The sequence below is a fragment of the Theobroma umbraticum genome, unplaced genomic scaffold (genome assembly GCF_002168275.2).
Source record: "Theobroma umbraticum cultivar Fairchild unplaced genomic scaffold, ASM216827v3 scaffold_56.0, whole genome shotgun sequence".
NCBI lineage: Eukaryota > Viridiplantae > Streptophyta > Magnoliopsida > Malvales > Malvaceae > Theobroma > Theobroma umbraticum.
In genome coordinates, this window is record NW_018397256.1 from 8284676 (window position 1) to 8302301 (window position 17626).

The window sequence follows — 17626 nt, forward strand, 5'->3', positions numbered from 1 at the left end:
TAAATATCTTTTTTCAATGCATAAATACTATTACATTTACTATCAACTATTATATTTAACACAAAAATATTCCTATAATAAGTAATACTTTAACTAATTTTAAAAAATATCCTTAAACACCTCTTAATAAAAAAATTTTAATATTTGATTAAGGGAATGGAATAGAATGAAAATAAGATAACTATTTCGTTGGAACAAGAGCTTTTATATGTTAGGATTAGATTTTATAATTTATAGGGCAGTAACTTGATAAAAATAGTTAAAGGTATTTTCATTCAAACTTTTTAAATTCATTTCATGACCCATGGAATAACTATTATTGGAAAAAATAAAATAATTATTTTAATTTTTTCCTAAATAACCCTTTCATAAAATAAAAAAATGGGTCATTTCTCGTATGAAAGATTTTGTTATTATTTTAATTACGTGGGATGGTGTAATTGTCATGGGCTTAGAATTTTAGTCAAGTTCCATGCGGCGTTATGATCTTGTGTTCATGAGACTAAGCAAGCCTCAACGAGGTTCTTTGTGGAACGATGCGAATACATGAAACAAATAAATATATAAAAATAAATTGAAAAGAATAAATAAGTATTATTACTCCAATGAGAGAAAAATAAAATATTTATGATCTACACACAAGTGAATTACTTGATTCGAGAAACTTGATTTGATTACCTTATAATGACTTTTAAATGTATTATTTATAATAGTCTACTTAATCTAAACTTGGTATGTAAGTAAAACTAAATATGAAAGTAACTAATTTAGACTTCTTTGAAGTATAAAAAAAAATATTTTAAAACTATATCTCTTTTATGAGTAAATAATCAATAAATTAAATTTTATTTTTTAAAAATATTCTAATTATCCTATAATACTTTATTTGATTGTCAAGGCAACAATTGATGAACCCATGTCTGTGGATTAGCTCGATAGTCTATAGGAACTAAATTAGTCATAGATCTACGGAACCTGACAAGAACACTATAACTAGTGCTAGACAAAGAGCGAGGTTTCCTTAAAAGGTCAGCAGCAAGCAGGACACACAAATTCCAAAGCTTTTTGTGCGCCATTATAATTGGGAGTAGAAAGGATTCCATTCGATCTTCCCCTTCATTTCAAATTTCCATAATTCAACCAAGCATGAAAGAATGCGGATCAGCACCAGACAAACGAAAATTTAAGTAGCTTTAGACTTTGTAGCCCTAGCTTTTGTGCGTGAATTATGGGTTGGTAGGCTTTGATGATTATAACCGTCCTGGATGCGTGCCCTAAAGAGTCCAACGCATCTTCACAATGGGCATGTTTCCTAGTCTTTTAGGGAATGCCTTTGTCTACTCTGAGATTTCATTACAGATTTTAGGAGTCATGTGTACTGCCTCTGTCAAGACACTGTCTCTCTTTCCACCTCGGTCGGCCAACCGCTACGAAGGTTGAACAAGAAAAATTATAGTAAGTGGCTTTATTAGATACCTACCTCACAGCCCTCTCATCACCTATACGAAAAGCCTGTAAATCAAATCTTTTTTGGTTTTGGCTCTTTCCCAATCTATGGCAAGCTAGGTAACTAAAAAGATATAAATAACTGCATAAATGATTGTTGAAATGGATTAATTAATATTCCTTGAATGATGCTCGATTGATTGACTATAATGAATTCATAAAATTGAAAGTTGCTTATGTATGGTCAGTTGAAAGTCGTTCCATTGTGTCAAGAGCTATAAACTCCATTAGGCTATGGGCTTACATCAAACTACCAATTCGAAGGGGGCTTATTGCTCTTTTAAGTGTCGTGTTGATCAGATTCATGGCTGAGTTATTGAAATGTACATAATGTAGTTGAAAGAATCTGAATTATTCAGTGCACGAAACAATAATGAAGGATCCACGTTCCAAGAGGTTGAAACAATTGTCAACTTGTTTTTGAAAATCTTGCTTAATTATGATTTGTCATCTAGTTGCCACTGAGAAGAAGGAAAATGGAGAAAACATGTTGTCTTCAAGTTTATTTTTCTCCCTAATCAGACTATCTACAGCAATCGGGAAGTCTCTAATTATTTCAGAAAGCATGACCCGCACGTATAAATTGACCCAAGTTAAAAATTCTTTTGCTAAGGAGCGTTTGAGCTAGCGAGCAGATGATGGGGAGACGGAACCTCAATCCCTTCTAAGTTAGATGCTCACCATGTACACTTGTTTGGGTAAGGGCCTGTCAGGGTTAAACTTAAGATAGACATTAGTTTTTTTTTTTTTTAAGATATTATGAGAGATAATCTTTTTCATAAATTCAATTTAAAAATATCAATTATTATAATTTTAATTATTTTTAATTAATTTTTGACATAATTTGATAATAATACCTTTTAAATAATTTCAGATAAATTAAAAGAGTTTCAGTTTTCTCTATCTCTCTATCTATACAAAAATTTTAAAATTAAATCTTGATTTTTCTCTACCTTCAAAAAAAAATATTTGATTTCTCTCTAGTCAAATCTTGTATATCTCGTAGCAAAGATAACATTAAACTCTTTCTTATTTTATTTTATTTTTTGAATGGTGGATCTTGGAGTTCTCAAGAGCGATGAACAATGATTTTGCTCATTACAGTCAACAAGATGAATATGGTAACTAGATGATTTCTGGTGATGACTTGACTCGAAACGTGGGTTAGGATGAAAATACCTGTATTGATGAGGTGGGTCGGATTGGTTAAGATGATGGGCTTAGCGAGTAGGAACAACTAAAACATGTTTGATAGATTTTATAGTGGTTCACAATTTTCTTGTGTTTGAAATTGGGATAATTGTTAAGCATATTTGTTGGAGATTTTATTTCTTTTTATGAGATGTTGAGTTTGAATTGTTCCGGGAATATTTTATAAAGGGAGTATATTTTGTTTTTGCATAAAGGATGTGAAAAAAGTGAAATATATTTTATCTTGCTTTGGAGGATTATAGAGTTTTATAACTTCTCTTTTATGAAATGCACAATTTCTTAGCTTAGCAACAAAACAAAAATATGTTTGAGTTTATTGGGTTTATTGGTATATTCATAAACCCCAAAGTTAAAGAGTTAAAATTTATTGGGTTTATTGGTATATTCATAACCCCAAAGTTGAAGAGTTAAAATTGATTTTTAAGTATTACAGGATTAATTTTTAGGCATTATGTGACTAGTTTTAGGTATTATATACCTAGTTTTTATGTTTTGTGTGACTGATTTTTAAGTAATACCTGAGTTATACAATGCCTTTGTAATTGATTACGCAATGCCATATAAATCAGTTATGCAATATCTAAAAATTAGTCACATAATATTTAAAAACTAACCACGTAATACCTAAAGTCAATCATGCAATACCTAACAATTAGTAGCGCAATATCTAAAAATTAGCCATACAATGTCCAAAAACCTATTACACCAAACTTAAAAACTACCAAAATTACTGAGTTCCATTCACTATATGCCATTTAACAACATAATTAACGAAAATATCTAATTGACAAAAAATACTCAAAATATTCAAAGGTTTTTCTTCATATTAAAAATCATTTCAAAATACTTAAAAATGTTCAAAACGTTCAAACGTTTTTCTTCGTGCTTGAAAAACTACTTCAAAATACTAAAAATATTTAAATTTTTTTCTTTCTGGTAAAAAATACTTTAGAGATTAATAATTTGAAAAAAAAACTCAAAAAATATAAATCGATTTGAGATACGAACTTAAATATACGAACACTCGTTAATAAGTTTCAAATTGAGGTATGAAGTCAAACAAATGAATTAATTTTATTAAAAGTAATTTTATTTAAATTTTAATTTTTTAATTAAAAATAACTAAAAATATGTAAAAACTTATTTTCAAAAATATCTTATATATGAAACTCATTTATAAAAATAACTTTTTTTTCTTGTTGGAATTGTATAGAAAATTCATGCACTTGTCCATTTTTGCATGATTCCCCGTCTCAATGTGTCTTGGGTCCAGACCAAGGCTTTTTTCTGCCACCACGGCCCCACATGCAACAATGTCTAACTTTTCATCTTTCAATGAAAGACAAGATTTTCCAAATGAACGTTTTCTTCAATATGCTGGGTCCCTGAAATCAGTTTGGACCCCACTAATTCCTCCATTCCCCATTTACTAGCATGTCCTTGATTGAAACTTATAATAGCGTGTTTGGTATGGGAAATACTTAGGCTATTCCTCTTCTATTGCTATGTATTATTGTTTTTTGTTTGGTCGGTAAATAGTTCAAGGAATAGTTATTTTCTTACAATAATTAATTTTTAAAATCTTCTAAAAACAAGGCTTAACTAATTCCGACCTTCTCTTGAGATTTGCTATTTTATGGTTGGGGGAATAATTATCTTCTTATAATAACTAATCTCCAAAATCTTCTAAGAACAAGGCTTAACTAATCCCTATTCTCTCTTGAGATTTGCTATTCTATGGTTGGGGGAATAGCTTTTAAAATTGATAAGATTAAAATGCTTTTTATTAAAAATTTTAAATTATTAATATTTTAGTATTTTAATTATAATAATGTTTAAATTATAAATAAAATGTTAATATTTAACAATATTAATGGTTAATTTATTAAAGTATTAATATTTTAAATTTTCAGTTAAAATATAAATTAAAAAAAACATAAAATATAAAAAATAATAATATTTTAATAATAAATTTTTAAACTTTTAAACTTTTAAAATTTTAATGAAAATAAAATTAAATGATTACGAAAGAAAAAATTTACTTATTTTTGTCATTTGGTATAGATTTTACTAAATTATATAAAGGGTATTTTTGTTTGGTTAAAAATAAATCTTATTATAATAAAAAGTCTAAAATTTTAATTTTATATTATAAAATGTTAAGATTTTAAATTTAAAAATTAATTAAAATTATTAATATTTTAATCATAATAATATTGTTATTATAAATAAATATTAGTATTTTAATTTTTGATGATTAAGTTATAAATAAAATATTAATATTTAAATTATAAATTATTAATATTTTAAATAAATGATAAATTATTAATATTTTAAACTAAAATAAATAAAAATAGATGATATTTTTATTTTTTTATCATTTATTCATTTATTATTTTAAAATTATTTTTACCAATCAAACATTACAATAAGTTATTGTAACAATTCTTATCTTATTTTATTCTATCATCTAAATTACATAATAACATTTTTATTTTATTGTTATAAAATATTTATTCTATTTTATTTCATTTTATTCCGTAAACTAAATATGCCATAAAAGAATTTCTATACTATCCCGAAGGAACTCTATTGATAGCATAAATACAAAGAATGGTTAGTCTGAGATTGGAAATAATTTGGATAAGCAGGTCAAATTTTAAAAACCCATAATATTACTTCCTTACCCGTAGTGAGAGTGATGTCCTTGGGGTCGACTTCATTTGTCGTCAGGGATGATGTATGTCTTCTTCTTGGAAAATTTTCAGACGTACCCCATTTCCCAAGGCATCCCCTTGTAATTAATTAACGTCCCTTGTAATTAAATAACGTCGCATGCACCGGAATTACTACTCACGAATTTGATGCATAAAACGACTTTATAGTAGGGTATGGCAGGGTTTAGCCATGCACTTTCATTTTCCTTATCAGTTGATGATCTTACTCATGCATAGTTGCACTTGTTTTTAGGTTCATCCAATTGAATAAATATTTCTTTGTTCTTGCAAACGGTTGCATTCTCATAATCTTAAATGCAGTTTGCAGAACTATCATAAATTATGCACCAGCTTTCACATAGCTCAAATTATAGCTGGCATGTTCTACAATATGAACTTTACTTCCTGATTTCCCATGGGCACTGGAGACGAGCCTAGATAGCTTGCTGTTTAGGACTACTATTTACTTTCAATAAAGTATAAAATTGGAAAATGAAAGCTCAATTACAGTAGTTGGAGGAGTTGAAAGAGTTGAACTCAGGCTCTTCGAGAATATTCAAAAAGAAGGGGCAGAAAGGGTTCATTTTATTGGACAAAGCCTGAATTGCTTTTGAAAGTTTGGAGACAACAAGATGACAACCAGAAAAATCCTCCCCAGGTTGCAAACTGCCGTAACTATTTGGCCACTGATTGTTCATTGTCAGTCAATTCGATAATATTTTTACCTTACACTTTTAATGGTTTGTAATGTTAAGACAGAGGGTAAGGAAAAATTAATTTATTAAGAAAGAAGATGTGCACGATCATTTGTATGGAGGCCCCTTGGCCTTAATTAAATATGTTTTTGTTTAGGTGTTAATACTATAGACCATAGTTACTAATCATCATTACCTATTTAATTATTTTTCACTTTACATGTAATATGATTCCTACTTTCACATTTACTGGTTGTTCCTTCAACTTTTGCAGTTGTTTTGTCTGCTCCTTCAATGTGAGAAGGACCCAATCTAAGCAATGAAGACTAGGTTTGATTTTTAGTCACATTTCTCATTGATGGTAAAGTTCACGCGTGTCATAAGTGACTACAATCCATTATGTATCCCTGTGGTTCTATTACTCCTAACTGCTAACAGACACGTTTCGATCCTTGGGAAACACAGGTCAAGGTTATGGCGATTAGTCAAAGTCGGTAAGCAACAGTTTGGACGGCGACATGACATAAGTTTGCCAACCTCCAGTCCTCCTGCCATATTCAATTAAGATCCATACGGAATTGCAGTGTCTCTTGCTAATTATAACTCTGAATTAGCAAAAGTTTGGCGGTGATTTTCGCCAAGAAAATATTGTCAAGAAATTATTCCATGGCTCCACATCCTCTTTTGTATTCATGAAATTAAATAATCTGAATTAATCCATACTCTTATTTATTGCGTTGGGACATACCATTTTTCTTCAAATAGTATTAATATATGAATTTTCTTAAATTATACGTTGACTTTCTTTCCCTTGCATATTCATAATATAAAAAATTATGTACATCTACTTCCTAGATATATTCCCGATACTAAAATAAGCATCTGCTGAATATAAATTCAATTTACATATATATTAACTAGTAAGGATGCTATTTTTTTTTTAGAAAGTCTTCTATTTTTGTTAAATTCGTTATCTTCTTTTTCGGAAAGAAATAGTCTATGTTTTGACTTTGCACTTTAAACAGGAAAGAAAGAGTATGTTTTTCCTTTGGACTTTAGACAGCTATATAGAGTCATTCGGCATGCTACGTGTCATTTGGCATGCTTGACGTAAACAGATATGTATTTATATATAATAGATTATAGATTAGATTGTTAATTGAAGCAAAGATGTCTAAACCCTTTGGCAATTAACCTCCACACCTTCCACAAGCTTGCATTACGATGGCAAGGTAAACTTTTTTATCCTGCACGAGTCACCGTATAGACGTGAAAAGTCCATTCTAAAATGGAGGATGTTTGGAATTCAGAAGGCAAAAATGCTATTTGTGGCTCAATAATATTGACTTAAGGCTTTTTCTTTTGGTTCTAAATAATGGAACGGGATGGGAGCCTTCAAACTGACGCAGGTTCAAAGCCAGTGTCTCTCACCAAATGGAGGCCCTTTGGAGATGACGAATGGTCAAATTGGACGCATGGGACATTGGGGTTAGTTCACGCTACGCAAAAGTCAACGTCCATGGTTGTTAAGATTGATTCCACTCCCCCGTGGGATGACCGATGACGGGATGGGGAAACCCTGGAGGGTCTTTCTTGTAATTAAAGGTGTTAAAATTAGTTGGATTAGATTTGATTGATGGTAGGGTAATACTTTTCCATGAGTTGAAAAGGCGTGCCTTGCCTTGTACAAAAAATTAAGAGTGATTTTACCTTTCTGAGATCGCGTACCAAACGTGGCCTCCTTTCAATTAGGTCGGTGAGTCAATTGTTATATCATAACCAAAACAAGTCGAAGAAGGAAGCAGAAGTAAAACACCTACCAAACCAAACCGTTTTAGAAAAGCATTTGAAAATCAAAGCAATAAAGTGATGGCATTGCGTGTAAGTAGTATAAAGATTCATTTAATATTGCTTATTTAGATTATTTTGATAAATAATGCTTTAAATTTTTTTATTTATTCACAAATTTTTAAATAAATATCTATTTTTTATTCTTTTTAATTAAATTATTATATTTTATTTTAAATTAAATAATTTATTATAAGTAATAGTTAATTAACTACTAACAATTAAGATATCACTTATAATTTTAGAAGCACGTGATGCTAACGTGGTATTGGTATAAAATATGAAAAAATATCACATAATTATATTATCATGCATATTAATATATCATGTTATTATCTACTATAATATGTCAATATATTATATCGGTGTATAATATTGAATGACAAGTGATATTTTAATTAATGATAATTAATTAATTATTAATTATAAAAATTTATTTTTTAAAATAAAAATATAATAACTTGATTAAATATAATAAAAAATTATTTTAAATTGTTTTGAATGATTCATAAGTTTTTTAAATAATATATCTTATTTTGATTCACATATCAAATATTCTTAGGACTTATAATACATATCTGCACCCAATTGGGAGGCCTTAATTTTTCTCTATATAGGAAATTGGTTTAGCTAATAAAATGGTGAATAAGCAGTATGTGAACAAATATTTCGCAAAAGGAATCTTCAATTCTTTATCAAAATTAGAATTACGTGGTCCACCAAGTGTCGATTTGAGAGACGCTGTGGACATTTATTCGTGTCATGGAACACATGTCGCTTGTAATATTAGTGCCATATAATGATGCTGCCGAGCACATTTAAAAGACTTTTTCACTGCTGATTTTATTTTTTTGGGAGGATCATGACAAAAAGGCCCTCCTCTCGTCTTGTTTTTTGAACTCAACATTTTAATAATCTAACTATTGAGCTTGAGCTTCCACTAATAGTAACGATTTTTTTTAAGCTTCTGTTTCTATTAATTACCAACACATATATTTATAATAACTCAACAATCAAACTCGGACATGAATTGACCCAATCCAAAAAAAAAAAAAATCTTTTGATTAGATTCGTGATATGAAATGATTCAAACTCAAAAAGATTTGAACTAAAACTAATTTGATTCGCTCGATTGTCATGTCATTTATATTTATTACATTTAATAAATTGAATTATTAAACAAACCATTCAATCACTGTATTACTATTTGTTTAACCAGATGATTGAACTAAACTTACACATTAAACATGAAGTTTAAAGTGTTACAAGATTTTTCTTCATCCATGAACGCGCTTTCTTTATATATGTTGAATCTAGATTTTATCACGTTTTAATTATTTTTTTAGCATAAAGTATGAATATATATATTTTTTGTTGCTGCTTATCCATATAAATAATTTATAATTTATAAATGATTTTACAACTATAAATAGGATTATTATTATTATTATTATTATTATCTTATACACAAGATGCATTTTAAGTATTTCTTGTAATGTAGGTTTAATAATTTCTGTATTTACACTCATTTGAGCATGCGGTAAGCATCTAAAACTATTAATGGAATATTTTAAAAACTTTATCCCACCGCAACAAATTTGATTTAGAACTGTAACATTTTTAAAATATGCAATTAAAAACATTTTAATGATATTTTTATATACTATTTATAATAATTTTGTTGATTTGACTGTACTATATGAATTTTAAATAATATTATAAATAAAATGTAGTTATAAGGACAATTGAGAGTATAAATAGCTCTCTCTTTTAAAATTTTGTTACATAAAAGATATATTACTTAAAAAGTGTAATTAAAACCAAAATTTAGTTGCAATGCCCCTTATGTATAAGACAATATAAGTCATATAAATATTAGTGCTAATCAAATTAGTGCTAATCAAATTTAAAAATTCGTACTTACTATTATTTATTCAAAATGTACAGGAAGAGAGTTTTTGAACTCTAATAATACTTTAAAAGCTAAAGATAATGTTAGGGAAACATTTTAATTAAAGGCCACACCTTTGCGTGATAGTCACATATGTTGGTTGTTGTTGAGAACCTATTATTAACAATTACAAACTTTTAATAAAAAAAAATTATAAATTTAATTGGTAGAGTTTACTCATTGTGGACCACAAGGTTATTAAGTTATTTTGAATCATTAATGGCAACTTTTAAAATGCAAACTAAGCTCATCTTTATGAGCCTTGATAAAAAAATATAAAAAATGTTAATTTGAAATTCATTTGGAAAAAAGAATAGTAAATATTTCTTTTTATTTGTAGGGCTTGGTCATTGAAAAACAAAAATTTATAGGGTTGATTTGTGGCCTCTTTGACCTCCAATCTCAATAAAATTTTTGTGATTTTTTTTTTAAATTGTCAAATTGAAATCATAGCTAGAATCAAGCTCTTACTTTTTAGCATTAATAACTTAAATTTAACTGTAAGGTAAACAAAATACTTAAAAGGAAAGCAATATTTAATCAAGTACTCAAAATCACAACGTTAAATGAGATGATTTCTTAACAAATTATTTTGTCATTAAAGCATTTAATGGGTTTATTTTGATTTTCATACATATATAAAAAAAGGCAATTAAATCTTTTTATTTCTTTTTATAAATGTATCATGAAATAATCTCATTAAAAATAATATCAAATTTAATAAAAAATTATTATATGTAATGATTTTAATCATGATATTTATAGAAAAAAATTTCGTAATTCATGGATGATTGCTTTTCGAATTTAATGAAAAAAAAGTAAATTGAATAAAAAAATAATTTTTAAAATAGCAATGAATCTAAACTTAATTACCCAATTCAAAAAATAATTTCCATTGTGATTACAATGTTCCCAAATCCCAATTTGGGATTCAAGAAAGATTAAATCGCCCATCATCTAATTAAGGCAAGCAAAATCAAATCCACCAACTCTGATTGAATTAGTTTAGAATTTTCTCACATCCCGTGATAAACACGTGAGTTTCCAGAGAGTTACAGAGTCCAAGAAGTATATGGGAAGTGCTATACACGCGCATCGGGTGAGCCGTGAGTTTGCACATTATAAGCAAGTTCCTCTTCGGTCTTCTCCTCCTTATATATACAAGTAAGGGCCACAAGGTCAAAACGGATATGCTGTACTAGCGTTGCCCTTCACTGCTGTACCCTGGTTTACGGAATTTTTTTTTGTAACAAGTCTAACTAAATTCTACAGATTTAGATCTCATAGGTTGTTAAGTTTTATAACATTTAAAAAATGTTTTCTAGTTTGTAATAATTGTTTAAGCTCATTTTTTTTATAACTGTTGATTTATTTAATAATATTACTAATTTTAATTTTAATTTTATAACAAATAAAATAAATATTTAAATTAATGAAAAAAACAATTCAACATTTTCTAATTATTTCGATTTTCTTTTATTTATATAAATATTGACTTGAAAGAATTAAAAATAATATTTTAAGTTAATAGATTTCTTTGCGAGGCTTTATTTTTATTTTTTTCCGTTTAAGATAATAATATTATTATCATTATAGATATTGTAGCCCTAAATCCATAATAATGTGAGTATTAAAAAATTGTTAAAGGGTCTAAAATGTACAATTATGAACGGGCAGTGAAACGGAAATTCGGCTTAGACCAAAACAGGGAAAATGACAAAGGGTCCCATAAATAGGGGCAAAATTGTCCAAAGGTTTCATTAAATCTTGCTAGTAAGACGACAATTAACTGTAAATGAACGAACAAGAAGGTTTTCATGTAAGAGGAGGAAGCCTCCCCCCCAATGCTTTTGCTCGTATATATAGAGAGGCTAGAAGAGCGTTTTCGAAGGAGAAGAACCCGGGCGAGAGAGAGAGAGAGAGAGGCTTTGAAAGATGGATAGTCTCAGAAACAGAGGCATGTTTCGGGTGTCAGTATGTGGGGAAGAAGAGATAGAGCATCTGTCAAGAGATAGTAGTCATTACAGTCTATCGACTGGGATTCTCCCGTCGCTTGGAGCCAGAAGTAACCGTAGAGTCAAGCTCAGGAGATTCATTGTTTCCCCTTATGATCGTCGTTACAGGTGACCAAACAGCTTTTTGTCTTGGTTTTGGACTCTGGGTCCTTCTGCATCGCCATCTTCTTCTTTTTTTTTTTTCATGCTGACTTAAGTGTCTATTATTAAGGGGTCATAGTCACCAATGCGTATAATAAATTTCGTTTCTTTTCAACGAGGGAATTGGGGAAATCACGGCATTGAATCTCGTGAGCCTTGCTATAGACAAAATAGAAAATTGGCCTTTTTTGTATGTTTTAATGTTAACTTGTGAGTATTTACTTCAGTTCACACTTTTTTTAGGCGTGAAAAGCAAAGCTAGTTTTCTGTTTGCAATATTCCATATGAGGCTGATTTCACATTAAAATGGCATTCGTTGGTATTTAGGATTGCAAAGTTTGCTCCTTTTCGGCTTTTTTTAATTTATTTTTTTCTATTTTATTTTCTTTTGGCATTTGACTTTTTGTTGCTGTTTTCTTTTTATCATTATTGTTCTTATTTTTTGTTGTTATTAGTAGTATTATTTTGTTGTACTTGTTGCGGTATATGGAAAAGGACTAGTCTGAAATCAGAATCTTTTATGGGGTTCTGGTTAAATGATTGAAAGTGTTACTGGTATTACTTTCACTATTTTGCTCTGTTCGTATGTTTCTTTTAGCTATCACTGCTTTTGTAAGTGTAACTCTTTGAGAATAGTATCTTATTATGAACTTTTTGTTTAAGACCTTCAGGTTGATTCTGTGGTGAATAGCTTTATTATTAAAAAGCAATAAAACAATCATTTCTGTTGAAAAATGTTGTTTGTTCTTTGCATGTGTTGTAATATGATGGATTTGTATTCAGAAAGTCAGTGTTTCTGTTTTGTCTTTTTGAATGTTGTTAGAGTGCGTTTGTTGAATTGTCTTAACTCAGACTAAAGCTGTTCTTTGTTGGAGGCGTGAGAATCCGAGGGTTGACTCCTATGGAAATCAATTTGTAGTGTCTGTAGCATAAGTTTTTACCTTTCCTACCTCCTCCTTCATTTCTGGTTTAAGAATTTCCTTCGTTTTTGTTTTCCAAAAGAATGATATTAATATCATATTGAGGGGCTTGATGTGATGAAATCTTTTGAGACTTTTGACTTGTGCAGTGCCGTGGTTTTTATTTCTTTTTCTTTTTGGGGGTGGGGTGGTAGTTGTAGCATTTTCCTTTCAGGTTTCAATCACGTGTTCCGTACTTGCAATTTGAGTTGTTTTTGCATTGGTTGATGCCTATGATAGAAGGAACTTGAATGGATTTGAAAGGTTTTACGGAATTCTAAGTCCACAAAAGCAATAAATGTTGACTGAAACTTACATAATTAAATTGATTCATGCAGGGTATGGGAAACTTTTCTGGTTATTTTGGTCGTCTATACAGCTTGGGTATCACCATTTGAATTTGGATTCCTTAAAAAACCAGAGTCACCACTCTCCGTTACTGATAATGTTGTTAATGGATTCTTTGCCCTGGATATTATTCTCACCTTCTTTGTTGCATACCTTGATAAAACTACATATCTACTCATTGATGATCCGAAGAAGATTGCTTGGAAGTATGGCAGTTCCTGGTTGGCTTTGGACATTATATCCACAATACCATCCGAACTTGCTCAGAAGATTTCCCCTAAGCCATTGCGTTCATATGGCTTATTTAATATGCTTCGCCTTTGGCGTCTGCGCAGAGTTAGTGCCTTATTTTCCAGGTACAGAGGCTTTGTCCTTCATTAGCTAGCTTTTTAACTAATTAATGAAATTTGTTTGTTGCCTTCACTTGCAATGTAGTCCCACGTGTTTTGAGCAAACTATTATTTGGCATGACTAATTTTTGTTTTTTACAGGTTAGAAAAAGACAAGAACTACAACTACTTCTGGGTTCGATGTGCAAAACTTATTTGTGTGAGTACAATGGAAAGGAAATGAGATTATTTACCTGGAAATTTTTTCTAGCAATGCAGCATTCATGAACTCTGGATGGTTTTTGTAGGTTACCCTTTTTGCGGTTCATAGTGCTGGATGCTTCTATTATCTTATTGCTGCTCGATATCATGATCCTGGAAGAACATGGATTGGAGCATCTTTGGGAGACAATTTCCTTGAACAGAGCTTGTCAATTCGATATGTGACAGCAATTTACTGGTCTATCACTACACTGACTACTGTTGGCTATGGGGATTTGCATCCTGTGAATACTAGGGAAATGATATTTGACATTTTCTACATGCTCTTCAACCTTGGATTGACAGCATATTTGATTGGAAACATGACAAACTTGGTTGTCCATGGAACCAGCCGAACTAGAAGATTTGTGAGTTAATTATTATTGTTTATCAGGCTAATCAACTACCTTTGACTTTTTTATTATTTTTTTTCTTGTGTGAGTGTGTGTTTGGGGGGGGAGTGAAGGGGAGGGGCTTCAACTTTGAGTTTCCTTAATTCTACTTTCCATTTTCACCACTTCAGGATTTATTTTTGATCATCTTTGCTTGCTTGTGTTTCTGACAATCAGAGGGATACCATTCAAGCTGCTTCAAGTTTTGCCCAAAGAAACCAATTGCCGCCTCGCCTACAGGATCAGATGCTTGCACATTTATGTCTGAAGTTCAGGACAGATTCCGAGGGGCTGCAGCAGCAAGAGACTCTTGATTCCCTTCCTAAAGCTATCCGTTCAAGCATTTCACACTATCTTTTCTACTCTCTTATGGATAAGGTGTACTTGTTTCGTGGTGTATCGAATGACTTGCTTTTTCAGCTGGTAATCCACTATAAACCTGCTAAGCTTTTGTATTAAAATTTTTCTTTTCTTTTACCCCTTTTTGTAGCTACGTGGGAACTATATCTTTTCTTTGTGAATAAATGTCTAAGGTCTCAGAGATGAAAGCTGAATATTTTCCTCCCAAAGAAGATGTCATCCTGCAGAATGAAGCACCTACAGATTTCTACGTCCTTGTCAGTGGTGCTGTGGTAAAAACTTATTTCTTGTTCAAAATCCTTGTTTTTCAATTAAATGCTCTACGTCAAATTTTACAATGAAATTGCTGTTGATTGTTGTTGTGTATGTTATCTTATTAAATTTAAACTTTTTCTCGAAGTGGTCCCTAATTTTTTCTATTGCTTTCATATAGGATCTATTGGTTCTCAAAAATGGAGCTGAACAGGCACGTTGTGTCACTCAAAACACACCTTATCAATCCAAAATCATGTCTAGGATGCTTAATGAATTAAATGCTAACTGGTTTCAGGTTGTTGGAGAGGCAAAAACAGGTGATCTCTTGGGTGAGATAGGAGTGCTTTGTTATAGGCCACAACTCTTTACAGTACGTACAAAACGATTGTGCCAACTACTACGGCTAAACCGTACTACATTCCTGAACATTATTCAGGCCAATGTTGGAGATGGCACCATAATCATGAATAATCTCCTTCAGGTATACATGCTGTACTTGAAGATATAATGTTGTCACCAATAGAATCCATCAAAATCCATTTTAAACTTGTAGTTATTGCAGCCTAGACTGTAATGTATCAATAGATTGTTGCATTATAAATTTGTAGATAGACATTTAAGATGAAATATGCAGAAAAAATCACCCAAAATTGTGAGAATAAATGTTTGCTTATACTGAACTCTTTGAATTCATTTTTGGGGCAGCATTTGAAAGACATGAATGACCCAATTATGGAGGGAGTTTTAATGGAGACAGAGAACATGCTAGCTCGTGGGAGAATGGACCTACCCCTCAATCTTTGCTTTGCCACACTCAGGGGAGATGACTTGTTGTTGCATCAGCTATTGAAAAGGGGGCTTGATCCTAATGAGTCAGACAACAATGGAAGAACAGCTCTGGTTTGTGAAAAATTTTTTAGCTTTTAATTTGGTTAATACCCCAGCTTCTTTGGGCATTGGTGCTAATCCTTAACGTTCTGTTTTTTTTTGTATAAAATTAGCATATAGCTGCAATGAAAGGAAGTGAGAACTGCGTTATTCTCTTACTGGATTATGGTGCAAATCCTAACTGTAAAGGTATTCTCCAGGTTATTGTTTAAACCAGTTGATCTTGATTTTGTTTTCCTTTAGGCGATTCTGCATTTTTTGGTTCATTATACCTTCAGGTGTCTTTGATTTCATTTATTGTATCTCTGATATTTAAATGCCCAAGTCTCACCCATTCCATGGTTCAACACTTCAAAATGATTGGATAATTCTTTCTTCAGATTTAAATTATTAGATCATCAAATAGGGAAATTTGAAGCTTTAAGTTGCCTTTTAAGTATTTATAAATATTTCCCAATAGCTATCAAGAATATTGATTTATCTATAAAATATGTTACCACATTTTTTATTTATGCTTTAAACCATTGTGGCTTCCTTCCGTGAAATCATTGCATGCGCACCAATTATTTGTCAAATTATATTATATTTTGGTATAATTTGGATGAATAACGACATTATATGTTGACTTCTTCACATGCTAAGGAAAAAAAATCATATTACCTGTTGAAATAAATAAACATATGCACATACTGATTGGCTTTTGTTAACCCACATTGCTTCTTGTAAAAGAGAAAAGCTCTGCTACTTTGAAACTCTAGTATACTTAATAATTCTAATTTCCTTTTAAGTGGTTGACTTGTCTTCTTTTTGTATGACTCCTTTTTAATGTCATTAACTTTTCTCTCTTTAGATTTTTTTTTTTAATTGGGGGAAGGAGATTCGAACCCTTCTCTCTAGCCAGGGGGATCATGCACCAATCAATGAGTTAAATGCTCGGGTGTTTTTCTCTCTTTAGATTTGCAGATGAAAGAGTGTAAAAATGCAGAAGCTTTACTATGCTGCGAGAGATACATTTTTTTCTCCTCTATTTGCCCTTTTAGTTTCAATAATGAGTGGCAACTCTTTGATATCATCATCAAATTTTTGGTCAATTATTTTCTTAATATGAAGACCAAATCATGCCAATATATTTTTGTTGACCAGCTTATTCTCTTATTTAGAGCTGCTATTTGTATGACTTATGTATCAGATATCCTTCTGTGATAGTTGCTAAAAAAAATAGTACTCTTTTTGATTTAATAGTTCTGAAATTATTTAAAATGTCTCTGATAAGATGTTTGGCACCTTCTATGATTTAGTTAAACAATTAGCCCTAAAATGTCAAACAAAATTATCTTGACAAGACTTGTTATAGTTGACTTTCCTTTCTTGGTTAACATGTCCTGTTTATAAGTCTATGGATTTGTGAATTCATGTTCAGTATTTCAAATAATTCTGTAATTATGATGGATTAGCTAAAATAGTTTGAATTATTTGGTCAAAACCTTTAAGATCCTCCTCAAGCATTTTTTTTTAATCCCACAGCAGGATATGATTCAAGAAATAATTTGCAGTTCAACTGATTTGTTTATTTTTTTACTGTGCAGACTCGGAAGGAATTGTACCACTATGGGAGGCAATGTCAGCTGGCCACAATAAAGTAACCAAACTGCTAAAGGAAAATGGGGCAAACATCAATGCCGGAGATGTAGGTCACTATGCATGCACTGCTGCTGAGCAAAACAACATAGTCTTGCTCAAGGAAATTCT

General features: G+C 30.5%; 1 protein-coding gene across 1 annotated transcript; it reads left to right on the forward strand.

Annotated features, from left to right (window-relative positions):
* Positions 1-11747: 11747 nt before the first annotated feature.
* On the forward strand, positions 11748-17621 carry LOC110410596 (potassium channel AKT1-like; the record flags this gene model as incomplete). Its single annotated transcript, XM_089782590.1, has 11 exons — positions 11748-12052; positions 13383-13748; positions 13884-13941; positions 14030-14350; positions 14552-14797; positions 14908-15006; positions 15168-15200; positions 15285-15470; positions 15695-15889; positions 15991-16066; positions 17464-17621. Coding segments are annotated over exons 1-11 (1926 nt in total), but the record flags the coding sequence as incomplete, so codon positions are not given.
* Between the last annotated feature and the right edge of the window lie 5 nt (positions 17622-17626).